The sequence below is a fragment of the Sander lucioperca genome, chromosome 11 (assembly GCF_008315115.2).
Source record: "Sander lucioperca isolate FBNREF2018 chromosome 11, SLUC_FBN_1.2, whole genome shotgun sequence".
NCBI classification, from domain to species: Eukaryota; Metazoa; Chordata; class Actinopteri; order Perciformes; family Percidae; genus Sander; species Sander lucioperca.
In genome coordinates this window covers 23,789,857-23,807,405 of record NC_050183.1, presented here as the reverse complement: position 1 = coordinate 23,807,405, position 17,549 = coordinate 23,789,857, and the positions used below count along the sequence as shown (strand labels likewise).

At 42.4% G+C, this 17,549-nt stretch overlaps 1 protein-coding gene across 1 annotated transcript in view; it reads left to right on the top strand.

Moving 5' to 3' along the window:
- The window catches only part of LOC118496292 (peptidyl-prolyl cis-trans isomerase G-like), a 41,426-nt gene extending 37,669 nt beyond the window's left edge, over positions 1–3,757 (top strand). Inside the window, exons 12-13 of the mRNA XM_036007449.1 lie at positions 1,302–1,409; positions 3,345–3,757. Coding sequence (XP_035863342.1) covers positions 1,302–1,409; positions 3,345–3,552 — 316 coding nt within the window. The 3' untranslated portion in view covers positions 3,553–3,757. The remainder of the gene's footprint in view (positions 1–1,301; positions 1,410–3,344) is intronic.
- Positions 3,758–17,549: the final 13,792 nt, after the last annotated feature.

The following is a 17,549-nucleotide window of genomic DNA, read 5'->3' as shown; positions in this document are numbered from 1 at the left end:
ACATAAATGTATTCAGGAATATGCAATAAATTGCTTAATCAACCTTGTGAATGTGTCAGGTGAGTAAAACTCTTTTTTCTCCTGTTTTTTCTCCACAGGTACTGTATCTCAGGTAAGTATAATATAACAAAAATGTATTTAGGAATGTGCAATAAATTGCTTAACCAACCACAATATATAGGTACTCTGTTGTTGCTGCATCTCAGGTAAGTATAATATGAACAAAAAATGTACTTATAAATGCAATAAAATGCTTATATATGTATATCTTACATTATTAAGATTAATATTTCTGCTGTATCAGAGGTGAATATAAACTATAAATGAACTGTCACCAATCTGTAAGCCCAGGATACCTTTTTAACCTCTGGTTATAATAGAAAATCTTCCTTTTAGGTGTCTTCTAGTCCGTCTCTGATCCCAGGCGGGGCAGGCCAAACACGGGCCCCAGCGAAGGCGTGCAGTGAGCGGGGCTGCAGCTGCGGTCGGTATCATCCCTCTGGTGGAAAACAACAGGCCGTCGGGTAGCGGAGCGGGCCCGAACAAGGCTCCAGCAGCGACCCTGGCGCAGACGGCATCCCTGGCTCATCATGGCGCTCCGGTCGTCTCTCATGGTGCAGGTCCGACGATCGCGGCGTAATGGAGAACCCCCGTGGCCAAAGAGTTGGATCCTTACCGGTAGGTTGGTAGCGGTCAGCCATCTCTCCTGGTTGTAGCTGTAGCTGTAGCTAACAGCTAACAGGCTGCAGTCTCGACCTGGAGTCGCCATTTTGTGCCTCTCACGGACATTTAAACTTTAAAAGACACTTCCAAAAAATGGAATAAACTCAAAAAGAGTAAACGTGATGGTCTTGAGTAGTATTTATTTCGACGACGTACGTTTCAACCTCAATAGGCCTTTATCAAGTCTGCATACATACTCATTTGCGTCTTTTCATTCCTCAAGCAACAAGCGGCACGGGCAAGTAAGGCTGGCAGCAATCTGAACAGACAGGCAGGAAGTACGTAATCACGTGTTTTAGTCCTTCACAATAAAAGTTCCTGTTTTTTTCAGAATAAAGGCACAACAGTGCTCTTAATACATTCAACAGTTGAAACTAAGTGGAAGTCACAAAAGTGCTCTTCTAAGTGTGGATATGCAGTCTGAATCACTCAAAATAGAGGCTTAAATAATAATTAAAGTCACAACAGTGCTCTTTAATATATAGAACTGCATCCAAATTATTAGGGGTTCAACTGGTTAAGTTCAGAATTCAGGAAAACAGGTAAGGTGTATTCAAAAATCCTCTGGTTAGGATTAGGTCAAAAGACCATCTGGTTAGGTTTAGGTCAAGAGACCGTCTGGTTAAGATTAGGTCAAAAGACCATCTGGTTAAGATTAGGTCAAAAGACCGTCTGGTTAAGATTAGGTCAAAAGACCATCTGGTTAGGTTTAGGTCAAGAGACCGTCTAGTTAAGACTGGGTCAAAAGACCTTCTAATAAATGCTGGGTCAAAAGATCATCAGTGAAGGTAAAGTCTAAAAGACTGTTATAATAGAAATTGGTTTGTGCCTGTGAAAAGAACGCTGCCAAAAGCCCTTACCTCGCTCGGCTGGGAAATCACTGGACCATCACATCATATATTGTAACTTATTAAGTTCTCTATACAAAATATATAACAACAGAAATTGTCCTGGAAAACCAAGTTCAGTCCTGTATGCCAACAGAGTACATCCTAAATATGAGGAGCAGTGGAGGGGAGGCCTCTCAGAAAGGACAGGGGGGCCAAGGCAGGTGCTGTTGAGTCCGGGCGGTATAGGGATTAAATCAAGGGGTCCCGGTGACTTACGAATTGCACCGGGACCTTAAATGCACTCACTACTGACAGCATAGCCAAAACACCCTGGACTCCCCGTCCCTCATCAAAGCCCCCTCATCCACCGACAAGAATGAGTATATATCAAATAATATGCAATAAATTGCTTAATCAACCTTGTGAATGTGTCAGGTGAGTAAAACTCTTTTTTCTCCACAGGTACTGTATCTCAGGTAAGTATTATATAACATAAATGTATTCAGGAATATGCAATAAATTGCTTAATCAACCTTGTGAATGTGTCAGGTGAGTAAAACTCTTTTTTCTCCTGTTTTTTCTCCACAGGTACTGTATCTCAGGTAAGTATAATATAACAAAAATGTATTTAGGAATGTGCAATAAATTGCTTAACCAACCACAATATATAGGTACTCTGTTGTTGCTGCATCTCAGGTAAGTATAATATGAACAAAAAATGTACTTATAAATGCAATAAAATGCTTATATATGTATATCTTACATTATTAAGATTAATATTTCTGCTGTATCAGAGGTGAATATAAACTATAAATGAACTGTCACCAATCTGTAAGCCCAGGATACCTTTTTAACCTCTGGTTATAATAGAAAATCTTCCTTTTAGGTGTCTTCTAGTCCGTCTCTGATCCCAGGCGGGGCAGGCCAAACACGGGCCCCAGCGAAGGCGTGCAGTGAGCGGGGCTGCAGCTGCGGTCGGTATCATCCCTCTGGTGGAAAACAACAGGCCGTCGGGTAGCGGAGCGGGCCCGAACAAGGCTCCAGCAGCGACCCTGGCGCAGACGGCATCCCTGGCTCATCATGGCGCTCCGGTCGTCTCTCATGGTGCAGGTCCGACGATCGCGGCGTAATGGAGAACCCCCGTGGCCAAAGAGTTGGATCCTTACCGGTAGGTTGGTAGCGGTCAGCCATCTCTCCTGGTTGTAGCTGTAGCTGTAGCTAACAGCTAACAGGCTGCAGTCTCGACCTGGAGTCGCCATTTTGTGCCTCTCACGGACATTTAAACTTTAAAAGACACTTCCAAAAAATGGAATAAACTCAAAAAGAGTAAACGTGATGGTCTTGAGTAGTATTTATTTCGACGACGTACGTTTCAACCTCAATAGGCCTTTATCAAGTCTGCATACATACTCATTTGCGTCTTTTCATTCCTCAAGCAACAAGCGGCACGGGCAAGTAAGGCTGGCAGCAATCTGAACAGACAGGCAGGAAGTACGTAATCACGTGTTTTAGTCCTTCACAATAAAAGTTCCTGTTTTTTTCAGAATAAAGGCACAACAGTGCTCTTAATACATTCAACAGTTGAAACTAAGTGGAAGTCACAAAAGTGCTCTTCTAAGTGTGGATATGCAGTCTGAATCACTCAAAATAGAGGCTTAAATAATAATTAAAGTCACAACAGTGCTCTTTAATATATAGAACTGCATCCAAATTATTAGGGGTTCAACTGGTTAAGTTCAGAATTCAGGAAAACAGGTAAGGTGTATTCAAAAATCCTCTGGTTAGGATTAGGTCAAAAGACCATCTGGTTAGGTTTAGGTCAAGAGACCGTCTGGTTAAGATTAGGTCAAAAGACCATCTGGTTAAGATTAGGTCAAAAGACCGTCTGGTTAAGATTAGGTCAAAAGACCATCTGGTTAGGTTTAGGTCAAGAGACCGTCTAGTTAAGACTGGGTCAAAAGACCTTCTAATAAATGCTGGGTCAAAAGATCATCAGTGAAGGTAAAGTCTAAAAGACTGTTATAATAGAAATTGGTTTGTGCCTGTGAAAAGAACGCTGCCAAAAGCCCTTACCTCGCTCGGCTGGGAAATCACTGGACCATCACATCATATATTGTAACTTATTAAGTTCTCTATACAAAATATATAACAACAGAAATTGTCCTGGAAAACCAAGTTCAGTCCTGTATGCCAACAGAGTACATCCTAAATAATGAGGAGCAGTGGAGGGGAGGCCTCTCAGAAAGGACAGGGGGGCCAAGGCAGGTGCTGTTGAGTCCGGGCGGTATAGGGATTAAATCAAGGGGTCCCGGTGACTTACGAATTGCACCGGGACCTTAAATGCACTCACTACTGACAGCATAGCCAAAACACCCTGGACTCCCCGTCCCTCATCAAAGCCCCCTCATCCACCGACAAGAATGAGTATATATCAAATAATATGCAATAAATTGCTTAATCAACCTTGTGAATGTGTCAGGTGAGTAAAACTCTTTTTTCTCCACAGGTACTGTATCTCAGGTAAGTATTATATAACATAAATGTATTCAGGAATATGCAATAAATTGCTTAATCAACCTTGTGAATGTGTCAGGTGAGTAAAACTCTTTTTTCTCCTGTTTTTTCTCCACAGGTACTGTATCTCAGGTAAGTATAATATAACAAAAATGTATTTAGGAATGTGCAATAAATTGCTTAACCAACCACAATATATAGGTACTCTGTTGTTGCTGCATCTCAGGTAAGTATAATATGAACAAAAAATGTACTTATAAATGCAATAAAATGCTTATATATGTATATCTTACATTATTAAGATTAATATTTCTGCTGTATCAGAGGTGAATATAAACTATAAATGAACTGTCACCAATCTGTAAGCCCAGGATACCTTTTTAACCTCTGGTTATAATAGAAAATCTTCCTTTTAGGTGTCTTCTAGTCCGTCTCTGATCCCAGGCGGGGCAGGCCAAACACGGGCCCCAGCGAAGGCGTGCAGTGAGCGGGGCTGCAGCTGCGGTCGGTATCATCCCTCTGGTGGAAAACAACAGGCCGTCGGGTAGCGGAGCGGGCCCGAACAAGGCTCCAGCAGCGACCCTGGCGCAGACGGCATCCCTGGCTCATCATGGCGCTCCGGTCGTCTCTCATGGTGCAGGTCCGACGATCGCGGCGTAATGGAGAACCCCCGTGGCCAAAGAGTTGGATCCTTACCGGTAGGTTGGTAGCGGTCAGCCATCTCTCCTGGTTGTAGCTGTAGCTGTAGCTAACAGCTAACAGGCTGCAGTCTCGACCTGGAGTCGCCATTTTGTGCCTCTCACGGACATTTAAACTTTAAAAGACACTTCCAAAAAATGGAATAAACTCAAAAAGAGTAAACGTGATGGTCTTGAGTAGTATTTATTTCGACGACGTACGTTTCAACCTCAATAGGCCTTTATCAAGTCTGCATACATACTCATTTGCGTCTTTTCATTCCTCAAGCAACAAGCGGCACGGGCAAGTAAGGCTGGCAGCAATCTGAACAGACAGGCAGGAAGTACGTAATCACGTGTTTTAGTCCTTCACAATAAAAGTTCCTGTTTTTTTCAGAATAAAGGCACAACAGTGCTCTTAATACATTCAACAGTTGAAACTAAGTGGAAGTCACAAAAGTGCTCTTCTAAGTGTGGATATGCAGTCTGAATCACTCAAAATAGAGGCTTAAATAATAATTAAAGTCACAACAGTGCTCTTTAATATATAGAACTGCATCCAAATTATTAGGGGTTCAACTGGTTAAGTTCAGAATTCAGGAAAACAGGTAAGGTGTATTCAAAAATCCTCTGGTTAGGATTAGGTCAAAAGACCATCTGGTTAGGTTTAGGTCAAGAGACCGTCTGGTTAAGATTAGGTCAAAAGACCATCTGGTTAAGATTAGGTCAAAAGACCGTCTGGTTAAGATTAGGTCAAAAGACCATCTGGTTAGGTTTAGGTCAAGAGACCGTCTAGTTAAGACTGGGTCAAAAGACCTTCTAATAAATGCTGGGTCAAAAGATCATCAGTGAAGGTAAAGTCTAAAAGACTGTTATAATAGAAATTGGTTTGTGCCTGTGAAAAGAACGCTGCCAAAAGCCCTTACCTCGCTCGGCTGGGAAATCACTGGACCATCACATCATATATTGTAACTTATTAAGTTCTCTATACAAAATATATAACAACAGAAATTGTCCTGGAAAACCAAGTTCAGTCCTGTATGCCAACAGAGTACATCCTAAATAATGAGGAGCAGTGGAGGGGAGGCCTCTCAGAAAGGACAGGGGGGCCAAGGCAGGTGCTGTTGAGTCCGGGCGGTATAGGGATTAAATCAAGGGGTCCCGGTGACTTACGAATTGCACCGGGACCTTAAATGCACTCACTACTGACAGCATAGCCAAAACACCCTGGACTCCCCGTCCCTCATCAAAGCCCCCTCATCCACCGACAAGAATGAGTATATATCAAATAATATGCAATAAATTGCTTAATCAACCTTGTGAATGTGTCAGGTGAGTAAAACTCTTTTTTCTCCACAGGTACTGTATCTCAGGTAAGTATTATATAACATAAATGTATTCAGGAATATGCAATAAATTGCTTAATCAACCTTGTGAATGTGTCAGGTGAGTAAAACTCTTTTTTCTCCTGTTTTTTCTCCACAGGTACTGTATCTCAGGTAAGTATAATATAACAAAAATGTATTTAGGAATGTGCAATAAATTGCTTAACCAACCACAATATATAGGTACTCTGTTGTTGCTGCATCTCAGGTAAGTATAATATGAACAAAAAATGTACTTATAAATGCAATAAAATGCTTATATATGTATATCTTACATTATTAAGATTAATATTTCTGCTGTATCAGAGGTGAATATAAACTATAAATGAACTGTCACCAATCTGTAAGCCCAGGATACCTTTTTAACCTCTGGTTATAATAGAAAATCTTCCTTTTAGGTGTCTTCTAGTCCGTCTCTGATCCCAGGCGGGGCAGGCCAAACACGGGCCCCAGCGAAGGCGTGCAGTGAGCGGGGCTGCAGCTGCGGTCGGTATCATCCCTCTGGTGGAAAACAACAGGCCGTCGGGTAGCGGAGCGGGCCCGAACAAGGCTCCAGCAGCGACCCTGGCGCAGACGGCATCCCTGGCTCATCATGGCGCTCCGGTCGTCTCTCATGGTGCAGGTCCGACGATCGCGGCGTAATGGAGAACCCCCGTGGCCAAAGAGTTGGATCCTTACCGGTAGGTTGGTAGCGGTCAGCCATCTCTCCTGGTTGTAGCTGTAGCTGTAGCTAACAGCTAACAGGCTGCAGTCTCGACCTGGAGTCGCCATTTTGTGCCTCTCACGGACATTTAAACTTTAAAAGACACTTCCAAAAAATGGAATAAACTCAAAAAGAGTAAACGTGATGGTCTTGAGTAGTATTTATTTCGACGACGTACGTTTCAACCTCAATAGGCCTTTATCAAGTCTGCATACATACTCATTTGCGTCTTTTCATTCCTCAAGCAACAAGCGGCACGGGCAAGTAAGGCTGGCAGCAATCTGAACAGACAGGCAGGAAGTACGTAATCACGTGTTTTAGTCCTTCACAATAAAAGTTCCTGTTTTTTTCAGAATAAAGGCACAACAGTGCTCTTAATACATTCAACAGTTGAAACTAAGTGGAAGTCACAAAAGTGCTCTTCTAAGTGTGGATATGCAGTCTGAATCACTCAAAATAGAGGCTTAAATAATAATTAAAGTCACAACAGTGCTCTTTAATATATAGAACTGCATCCAAATTATTAGGGGTTCAACTGGTTAAGTTCAGAATTCAGGAAAACAGGTAAGGTGTATTCAAAAATCCTCTGGTTAGGATTAGGTCAAAAGACCATCTGGTTAGGTTTAGGTCAAGAGACCGTCTGGTTAAGATTAGGTCAAAAGACCATCTGGTTAAGATTAGGTCAAAAGACCGTCTGGTTAAGATTAGGTCAAAAGACCATCTGGTTAGGTTTAGGTCAAGAGACCGTCTAGTTAAGACTGGGTCAAAAGACCTTCTAATAAATGCTGGGTCAAAAGATCATCAGTGAAGGTAAAGTCTAAAAGACTGTTATAATAGAAATTGGTTTGTGCCTGTGAAAAGAACGCTGCCAAAAGCCCTTACCTCGCTCGGCTGGGAAATCACTGGACCATCACATCATATATTGTAACTTATTAAGTTCTCTATACAAAATATATAACAACAGAAATTGTCCTGGAAAACCAAGTTCAGTCCTGTATGCCAACAGAGTACATCCTAAATAATGAGGAGCAGTGGAGGGGAGGCCTCTCAGAAAGGACAGGGGGGCCAAGGCAGGTGCTGTTGAGTCCGGGCGGTATAGGGATTAAATCAAGGGGTCCCGGTGACTTACGAATTGCACCGGGACCTTAAATGCACTCACTACTGACAGCATAGCCAAAACACCCTGGACTCCCCGTCCCTCATCAAAGCCCCCTCATCCACCGACAAGAATGAGTATATATCAAATAATATGCAATAAATTGCTTAATCAACCTTGTGAATGTGTCAGGTGAGTAAAACTCTTTTTTCTCCACAGGTACTGTATCTCAGGTAAGTATTATATAACATAAATGTATTCAGGAATATGCAATAAATTGCTTAATCAACCTTGTGAATGTGTCAGGTGAGTAAAACTCTTTTTTCTCCTGTTTTTTCTCCACAGGTACTGTATCTCAGGTAAGTATAATATAACAAAAATGTATTTAGGAATGTGCAATAAATTGCTTAACCAACCACAATATATAGGTACTCTGTTGTTGCTGCATCTCAGGTAAGTATAATATGAACAAAAAATGTACTTATAAATGCAATAAAATGCTTATATATGTATATCTTACATTATTAAGATTAATATTTCTGCTGTATCAGAGGTGAATATAAACTATAAATGAACTGTCACCAATCTGTAAGCCCAGGATACCTTTTTAACCTCTGGTTATAATAGAAAATCTTCCTTTTAGGTGTCTTCTAGTCCGTCTCTGATCCCAGGCGGGGCAGGCCAAACACGGGCCCCAGCGAAGGCGTGCAGTGAGCGGGGCTGCAGCTGCGGTCGGTATCATCCCTCTGGTGGAAAACAACAGGCCGTCGGGTAGCGGAGCGGGCCCGAACAAGGCTCCAGCAGCGACCCTGGCGCAGACGGCATCCCTGGCTCATCATGGCGCTCCGGTCGTCTCTCATGGTGCAGGTCCGACGATCGCGGCGTAATGGAGAACCCCCGTGGCCAAAGAGTTGGATCCTTACCGGTAGGTTGGTAGCGGTCAGCCATCTCTCCTGGTTGTAGCTGTAGCTGTAGCTAACAGCTAACAGGCTGCAGTCTCGACCTGGAGTCGCCATTTTGTGCCTCTCACGGACATTTAAACTTTAAAAGACACTTCCAAAAAATGGAATAAACTCAAAAAGAGTAAACGTGATGGTCTTGAGTAGTATTTATTTCGACGACGTACGTTTCAACCTCAATAGGCCTTTATCAAGTCTGCATACATACTCATTTGCGTCTTTTCATTCCTCAAGCAACAAGCGGCACGGGCAAGTAAGGCTGGCAGCAATCTGAACAGACAGGCAGGAAGTACGTAATCACGTGTTTTAGTCCTTCACAATAAAAGTTCCTGTTTTTTTCAGAATAAAGGCACAACAGTGCTCTTAATACATTCAACAGTTGAAACTAAGTGGAAGTCACAAAAGTGCTCTTCTAAGTGTGGATATGCAGTCTGAATCACTCAAAATAGAGGCTTAAATAATAATTAAAGTCACAACAGTGCTCTTTAATATATAGAACTGCATCCAAATTATTAGGGGTTCAACTGGTTAAGTTCAGAATTCAGGAAAACAGGTAAGGTGTATTCAAAAATCCTCTGGTTAGGATTAGGTCAAAAGACCATCTGGTTAGGTTTAGGTCAAGAGACCGTCTGGTTAAGATTAGGTCAAAAGACCATCTGGTTAAGATTAGGTCAAAAGACCGTCTGGTTAAGATTAGGTCAAAAGACCATCTGGTTAGGTTTAGGTCAAGAGACCGTCTAGTTAAGACTGGGTCAAAAGACCTTCTAATAAATGCTGGGTCAAAAGATCATCAGTGAAGGTAAAGTCTAAAAGACTGTTATAATAGAAATTGGTTTGTGCCTGTGAAAAGAACGCTGCCAAAAGCCCTTACCTCGCTCGGCTGGGAAATCACTGGACCATCACATCATATATTGTAACTTATTAAGTTCTCTATACAAAATATATAACAACAGAAATTGTCCTGGAAAACCAAGTTCAGTCCTGTATGCCAACAGAGTACATCCTAAATTATGAGGAGCAGTGGAGGGGAGGCCTCTCAGAAAGGACAGGGGGGCCAAGGCAGGTGCTGTTGAGTCCGGGCGGTATAGGGATTAAATCAAGGGGTCCCGGTGACTTACGAATTGCACCGGGACCTTAAATGCACTCACTACTGACAGCATAGCCAAAACACCCTGGACTCCCCGTCCCTCATCAAAGCCCCCTCATCCACCGACAAGAATGAGTATATATCAAATAATATGCAATAAATTGCTTAATCAACCTTGTGAATGTGTCAGGTGAGTAAAACTCTTTTTTCTCCACAGGTACTGTATCTCAGGTAAGTATTATATAACATAAATGTATTCAGGAATATGCAATAAATTGCTTAATCAACCTTGTGAATGTGTCAGGTGAGTAAAACTCTTTTTTCTCCTGTTTTTTCTCCACAGGTACTGTATCTCAGGTAAGTATAATATAACAAAAATGTATTTAGGAATGTGCAATAAATTGCTTAACCAACCACAATATATAGGTACTCTGTTGTTGCTGCATCTCAGGTAAGTATAATATGAACAAAAAATGTACTTATAAATGCAATAAAATGCTTATATATGTATATCTTACATTATTAAGATTAATATTTCTGCTGTATCAGAGGTGAATATAAACTATAAATGAACTGTCACCAATCTGTAAGCCCAGGATACCTTTTTAACCTCTGGTTATAATAGAAAATCTTCCTTTTAGGTGTCTTCTAGTCCGTCTCTGATCCCAGGCGGGGCAGGCCAAACACGGGCCCCAGCGAAGGCGTGCAGTGAGCGGGGCTGCAGCTGCGGTCGGTATCATCCCTCTGGTGGAAAACAACAGGCCGTCGGGTAGCGGAGCGGGCCCGAACAAGGCTCCAGCAGCGACCCTGGCGCAGACGGCATCCCTGGCTCATCATGGCGCTCCGGTCGTCTCTCATGGTGCAGGTCCGACGATCGCGGCGTAATGGAGAACCCCCGTGGCCAAAGAGTTGGATCCTTACCGGTAGGTTGGTAGCGGTCAGCCATCTCTCCTGGTTGTAGCTGTAGCTGTAGCTAACAGCTAACAGGCTGCAGTCTCGACCTGGAGTCGCCATTTTGTGCCTCTCACGGACATTTAAACTTTAAAAGACACTTCCAAAAAATGGAATAAACTCAAAAAGAGTAAACGTGATGGTCTTGAGTAGTATTTATTTCGACGACGTACGTTTCAACCTCAATAGGCCTTTATCAAGTCTGCATACATACTCATTTGCGTCTTTTCATTCCTCAAGCAACAAGCGGCACGGGCAAGTAAGGCTGGCAGCAATCTGAACAGACAGGCAGGAAGTACGTAATCACGTGTTTTAGTCCTTCACAATAAAAGTTCCTGTTTTTTTCAGAATAAAGGCACAACAGTGCTCTTAATACATTCAACAGTTGAAACTAAGTGGAAGTCACAAAAGTGCTCTTCTAAGTGTGGATATGCAGTCTGAATCACTCAAATAGAGGCTTAAATAATAATTAAAGTCACAACAGTGCTCTTTAATATATAGAACTGCATCCAAATTATTAGGGGTTCAACTGGTTAAGTTCAGAATTCAGGAAAACAGGTAAGGTGTATTCAAAAATCCTCTGGTTAGGATTAGGTCAAAAGACCATCTGGTTAGGTTTAGGTCAAGAGACCGTCTGGTTAAGATTAGGTCAAAAGACCATCTGGTTAAGATTAGGTCAAAAGACCGTCTGGTTAAGATTAGGTCAAAAGACCATCTGGTTAGGTTTAGGTCAAGAGACCGTCTAGTTAAGACTGGGTCAAAAGACCTTCTAATAAATGCTGGGTCAAAAGATCATCAGTGAAGGTAAAGTCTAAAAGACTGTTATAATAGAAATTGGTTTGTGCCTGTGAAAAGAACGCTGCCAAAAGCCCTTACCTCGCTCGGCTGGGAAATCACTGGACCATCACATCATATATTGTAACTTATTAAGTTCTCTATACAAATATATAACAACAGAAATTGTCCTGGAAAACCAAGTTCAGTCCTGTATGCCAACAGAGTACATCCTAAATATGAGGAGCAGTGGAGGGGAGGCCTCTCAGAAAGGACAGGGGGGCCAAGGCAGGTGCTGTTGAGTCCGGGCGGTATAGGGATTAAATCAAGGGGTCCCGGTGACTTACGAATTGCACCGGGACCTTAATGCACTCACTACTGACAGCATAGCCAAAACACCCTGGACTCCCCGTCCCTCATCAAAGCCCCCTCATCCACCGACAAGAATGAGTATATATCAAATAATATGCAATAAATTGCTTAATCAACCTTGTGAATGTGTCAGGTGAGTAAAACTCTTTTTTCTCCACAGGTACTGTATCTCAGGTAAGTATTATATAACATAAATGTATTCAGGAATATGCAATAAATTGCTTAATCAACCTTGTGAATGTGTCAGGTGAGTAAAACTCTTTTTTCTCCTGTTTTTTCTCCACAGGTACTGTATCTCAGGTAAGTATAATATAACAAAATGTATTTAGGAATGTGCAATAAATTGCTTAACCAACCACAATATATAGGTACTCTGTTGTTGCTGCATCTCAGGTAAGTATAATATGAACAAAAAATGTACTTATAAATGCAATAAAATGCTTATATGTATATCTTACATTATTAAGATTAATATTTCTGCTGTATCAGAGGTGAATATAAACTATAAATGAACTGTCACCAATCTGTAAGCCCAGGATACCTTTTTAACCTCTGGTTATAATAGAAAATCTTCCTTTTAGGTGTCTTCTAGTCCGTCTCTGATCCCAGGCGGGGCAGGCCAAACACGGGCCCCAGCGAAGGCGTGCAGTGAGCGGGGCTGCAGCTGCGGTCGGTATCATCCCTCTGGTGGAAAACAACAGGCCGTCGGGTAGCGGAGCGGGCCCGAACAAGGCTCCAGCAGCGACCCTGGCGCAGACGGCATCCCTGGCTCATCATGGCGCTCCGGTCGTCTCTCATGGTGCAGGTCCGACGATCGCGGCGTAATGGAGAACCCCCGTGGCCAAAGAGTTGGATCCTTACCGGTAGGTTGGTAGCGGTCAGCCATCTCTCCTGGTTGTAGCTGTAGCTGTAGCTAACAGCTAACAGGCTGCAGTCTCGACCTGGAGTCGCCATTTTGTGCCTCTCACGGACATTTAAACTTTAAAAGACACTTCCAAAAAATGGAATAAACTCAAAAGAGTAAACGTGATGGTCTTGAGTAGTATTTATTTCGACGACGTACGTTTCAACCTCAATAGGCCTTTATCAAGTCTGCATACATACTCATTTGCGTCTTTTCATTCCTCAAGCAACAAGCGGCACGGGCAAGTAAGGCTGGCAGCAATCTGAACAGACAGGCAGGAAGTACGTAATCACGTGTTTTAGTCCTTCACAATAAAAGTTCCTGTTTTTTTCAGAATAAAGGCACAACAGTGCTCTTAATACATTCAACAGTTGAAACTAAGTGGAAGTCACAAAAGTGCTCTTCTAAGTGTGGATATGCAGTCTGAATCACTCAAAATAGAGGCTTAAATAATAATTAAAGTCACAACAGTGCTCTTTAATATATAGAACTGCATCCAAATTATTAGGGGTTCAACTGGTTAAGTTCAGAATTCAGGAAAACAGGTAAGGTGTATTCAAAATCCTCTGGTTAGGATTAGGTCAAAGACCATCTGGTTAGGTTTAGGTCAAGAGACCGTCTGGTTAAGATTAGGTCAAAAGACCATCTGGTTAAGATTAGGTCAAAAGACCGTCTGGTTAAGATTAGGTCAAAAGACCATCTGGTTAGGTTTAGGTCAAGAGACCGTCTAGTTAAGACTGGGTCAAAAGACCTTCTAATAAATGCTGGGTCAAAAGATCATCAGTGAAGGTAAAGTCTAAAAGACTGTTATAATAGAAATTGGTTTGTGCCTGTGAAAAGAACGCTGCCAAAAGCCCTTACCTCGCTCGGCTGGGAAATCACTGGACCATCACATCATATATTGTAACTTATTAAGTTCTCTATACAAAATATATACAACAGAAATTGTCCTGGAAAACCAAGTTCAGTCCTGTATGCCAACAGAGTACATCCTAAATTATGAGGAGCAGTGGAGGGAGGCCTCTCAGAAAGGACAGGGGGGCCAAGGCAGGTGCTGTTGAGTCCGGGCGGTATAGGGATTAAATCAAGGGGTCCCGGTGACTTACGAATTGCACCGGGACCTTAAATGCACTCACTACTGACAGCATAGCCAAACACCCTGGACTCCCCGTCCCTCATCAAAGCCCCCTCATCCACCGACAAGAATGAGTATATATCAATAATATGCAATAAATTGCTTAATCAACCTTGTGAATGTGTCAGGTGAGTAAAACTCTTTTTTCTCCACAGGTACTGTATCTCAGGTAAGTATTATATAACATAATGTATTCAGGAATATGCAATAAATTGCTTAATCAACCTTGTGAATGTGTCAGGTGAGTAAAACTCTTTTTTCTCCTGTTTTTTCTCCACAGGTACTGTATCTCAGGTAAGTATAATATAACAAAATGTATTTAGGAATGTGCAATAAATTGCTTAACCAACCACAATATATAGGTACTCTGTTGTTGCTGCATCTCAGGTAAGTATAATATGAACAAAAAATGTACTTATAAATGCAATAAAATGCTTATATATGTATATCTTACATTATTAAGATTAATATTTCTGCTGTATCAGAGGTGAATATAAACTATAAATGAACTGTCACCAATCTGTAAGCCCAGGATACCTTTTTAACCTCTGGTTATAATAGAAAATCTTCCTTTTAGGTGTCTTCTAGTCCGTCTCTGATCCCAGGCGGGGCAGGCCAAACACGGGCCCCAGCGAAGGCGTGCAGTGAGCGGGGCTGCAGCTGCGGTCGGTATCATCCCTCTGGTGGAAAACAACAGGCCGTCGGGTAGCGGAGCGGGCCCGAACAAGGCTCCAGCAGCGACCCTGGCGCAGACGGCATCCCTGGCTCATCATGGCGCTCCGGTCGTCTCTCATGGTGCAGGTCCGACGATCGCGGCGTAATGGAGAACCCCCCGTGGCCAAAGAGTTGGATCCTTACCGGTAGGTTGGTAGCGGTCAGCCATCTCTCCTGGTTGTAGCTGTAGCTGTAGCTAACAGCTAACAGGCTGCAGTCTCGACCTGGAGTCGCCATTTTGTGCCTCTCACGGACATTTAAACTTTAAAAGACACTTCCAAAAAATGGAATAAACTCAAAAAGAGTAAACGTGATGGTCTTGAGTAGTATTTATTTCGACGACGTACGTTTCAACCTCAATAGGCCTTTATCAAGTCTGCATACATACTCATTTGCGTCTTTTCATTCCTCAAGCAACAAGCGGCACGGGCAAGTAAGGCTGGCAGCAATCTGAACAGACAGGCAGGAAGTACGTATCACGTGTTTTAGTCCTTCACAATAAAAGTTCCTGTTTTTTTCAGAATAAAGGCACAACAGTGCTCTTAATACATTCAACAGTTGAAACTAAGTGGAAGTCACAAAAGTGCTCTTCTAAGTGTGGATATGCAGTCTGAATCACTCAAAATAGAGGCTTAAATAATAATTAAAGTCACAACAGTGCTCTTTAATATATAGAAACTGCATCCAAATTATTAGGGGTTCAACTGGTTAAGTTCAGAATTCAGGAAAACAGGTAAGGTGTATTCAAAAATCCTCTGGTTAGGATTAGGTCAAAAGACCATCTGGTTAGGTTTAGGTCAAGAGACCGTCTGGTTAAGATTAGGTCAAAAGACCATCTGGTTAAGATTAGGTCAAAAGACCGTCTGGTTAAGATTAGGTCAAAAGACCATCTGGTTAGGTTTAGGTCAAGAGACCGTCTAGTTAAGACTGGGTCAAAAGACCTTCTAATAAATGCTGGGTCAAAAGATCATCAGTGAAGGTAAGTCTAAAAGACTGTTATAATAGAAATTGGTTTGTGCCTGTGAAAAGAACGCTGCCAAAAGCCCTTACCTCGCTCGGCTGGGAAATCACTGGACCATCACATCATATATTGTAACTTATTAAGTTCTCTATACAAATATATAACAACAGAAATTGTCCTGGAAAACCAAGTTCAGTCCTGTATGCCAACAGAGTACATCCTAAATTATGAGGAGCAGTGGAGGGGAGGCCTCTCAGAAAGGACAGGGGGGCCAAGGCAGGTGCTGTTGAGTCCGGGCGGTATAGGGATTAAATCAAGGGGTCCCGGTGACTTACGAATTGCACCGGGACCTTAAATGCACTCACTACTGACAGCATAGCCAAAACACCCTGGACTCCCCGTCCCTCATCAAGCCCCCTCATCCACCGACAAGAATGAGTATATATCAAATATATGCAATAAATTGCTTAATCAACCTTGTGAATGTGTCAGGTGAGTAAAACTCTTTTTTCTCCACAGGTACTGTATCTCAGGTAAGTATTATATAACATAAATGTATTCAGGAATATGCAATAAATTGCTTAATCAACCTTGTGATGTGTCAGGTGAGTAAAACTCTTTTTTCTCCTGTTTTTTCTCCACAGGTACTGTATCTCAGGTAAGTATAATATAACCAAAATGTATTTAGGAATGTGCAATAAATTGCTTAACCAACCACATATATAGGTACTCTGTTGTTGCTGCATCTCAGGTAAGTATAATATGAACAAAAAATGTACTTATAAATGCAATAAACAATGCTTATATATGTATATCTTACATTATTAGATTATATTTCTGCTGTATCAGAGGTGAATATAAACTATAAATGAACTGTCACCAATCTGTAAGCCCAGGATACCTTTTTAACCTCTGTTATAATAGAAAATCTTCCTTTTAGGTGTCTTCTAGTCCGTCTCTGATCCCAGGCGGGCAGGCCAAACACGGGCCCCAGCGAGGCGTGCAGTGCAGCGGGCTGCAGCTGCGGTCGGTATCATCCCTCTGGTGGAAACAACAGGCCGTCGGGTAGCGGAGCGGGCCCGAACAAGGCTCCAGCAGCGACCCTGGCGCAGACGGCATCCCTGGCTCATCATGGCGCTCCGGTCGTCTCTCATGGTGCAGGTCCGACGATCGCGGCGTAATGGAGAACCCCCGTGGCCAAGAGTTGGATCCTTACCGGTAGGTTGGTAGCGGTCAGCCATCTCTCCTGGTTGTAGCTGTAGCTGTAGCTAACAGCTAACAGGCTGCAGTCTCGACCTGGAGTCGCCATTTTGTGCCTCTCACGGACATTTAAACTTTAAAAGACACTTCCAAAAAATGGAATAAACTCAAAAGAGTAACGTGATGGTCTTGAGTAGTTTTATTTCGACGACGTACGTTTCAACCTCATAGGCCTTTATCAAGTCTGCATACATACTCATTTGCGTCTTTCATTCCTCAAGCAACACAGCGGCACGGGCAAGTAAGGCTGGCAGCAATCTGACAGACAGGCAGGAAGTACGTAATCACGTGTTTTAGTCCTTCACAATAAAAGTTCCTGTTTTTTTCAGAATAAAGGCACAACAGTGCTCTTAATACATTCAACAGTTGAAACTAAGTGGAAGTCACAAAAGTGCTCTTCTAAGTGTGGATATGCAGTCTGAATCACTCAAATAGAGGCTTAAATAATAATTAAAGTCACAACAGTGCTCTTTAATATATAGAACTGCATCCAAATTATTAGGG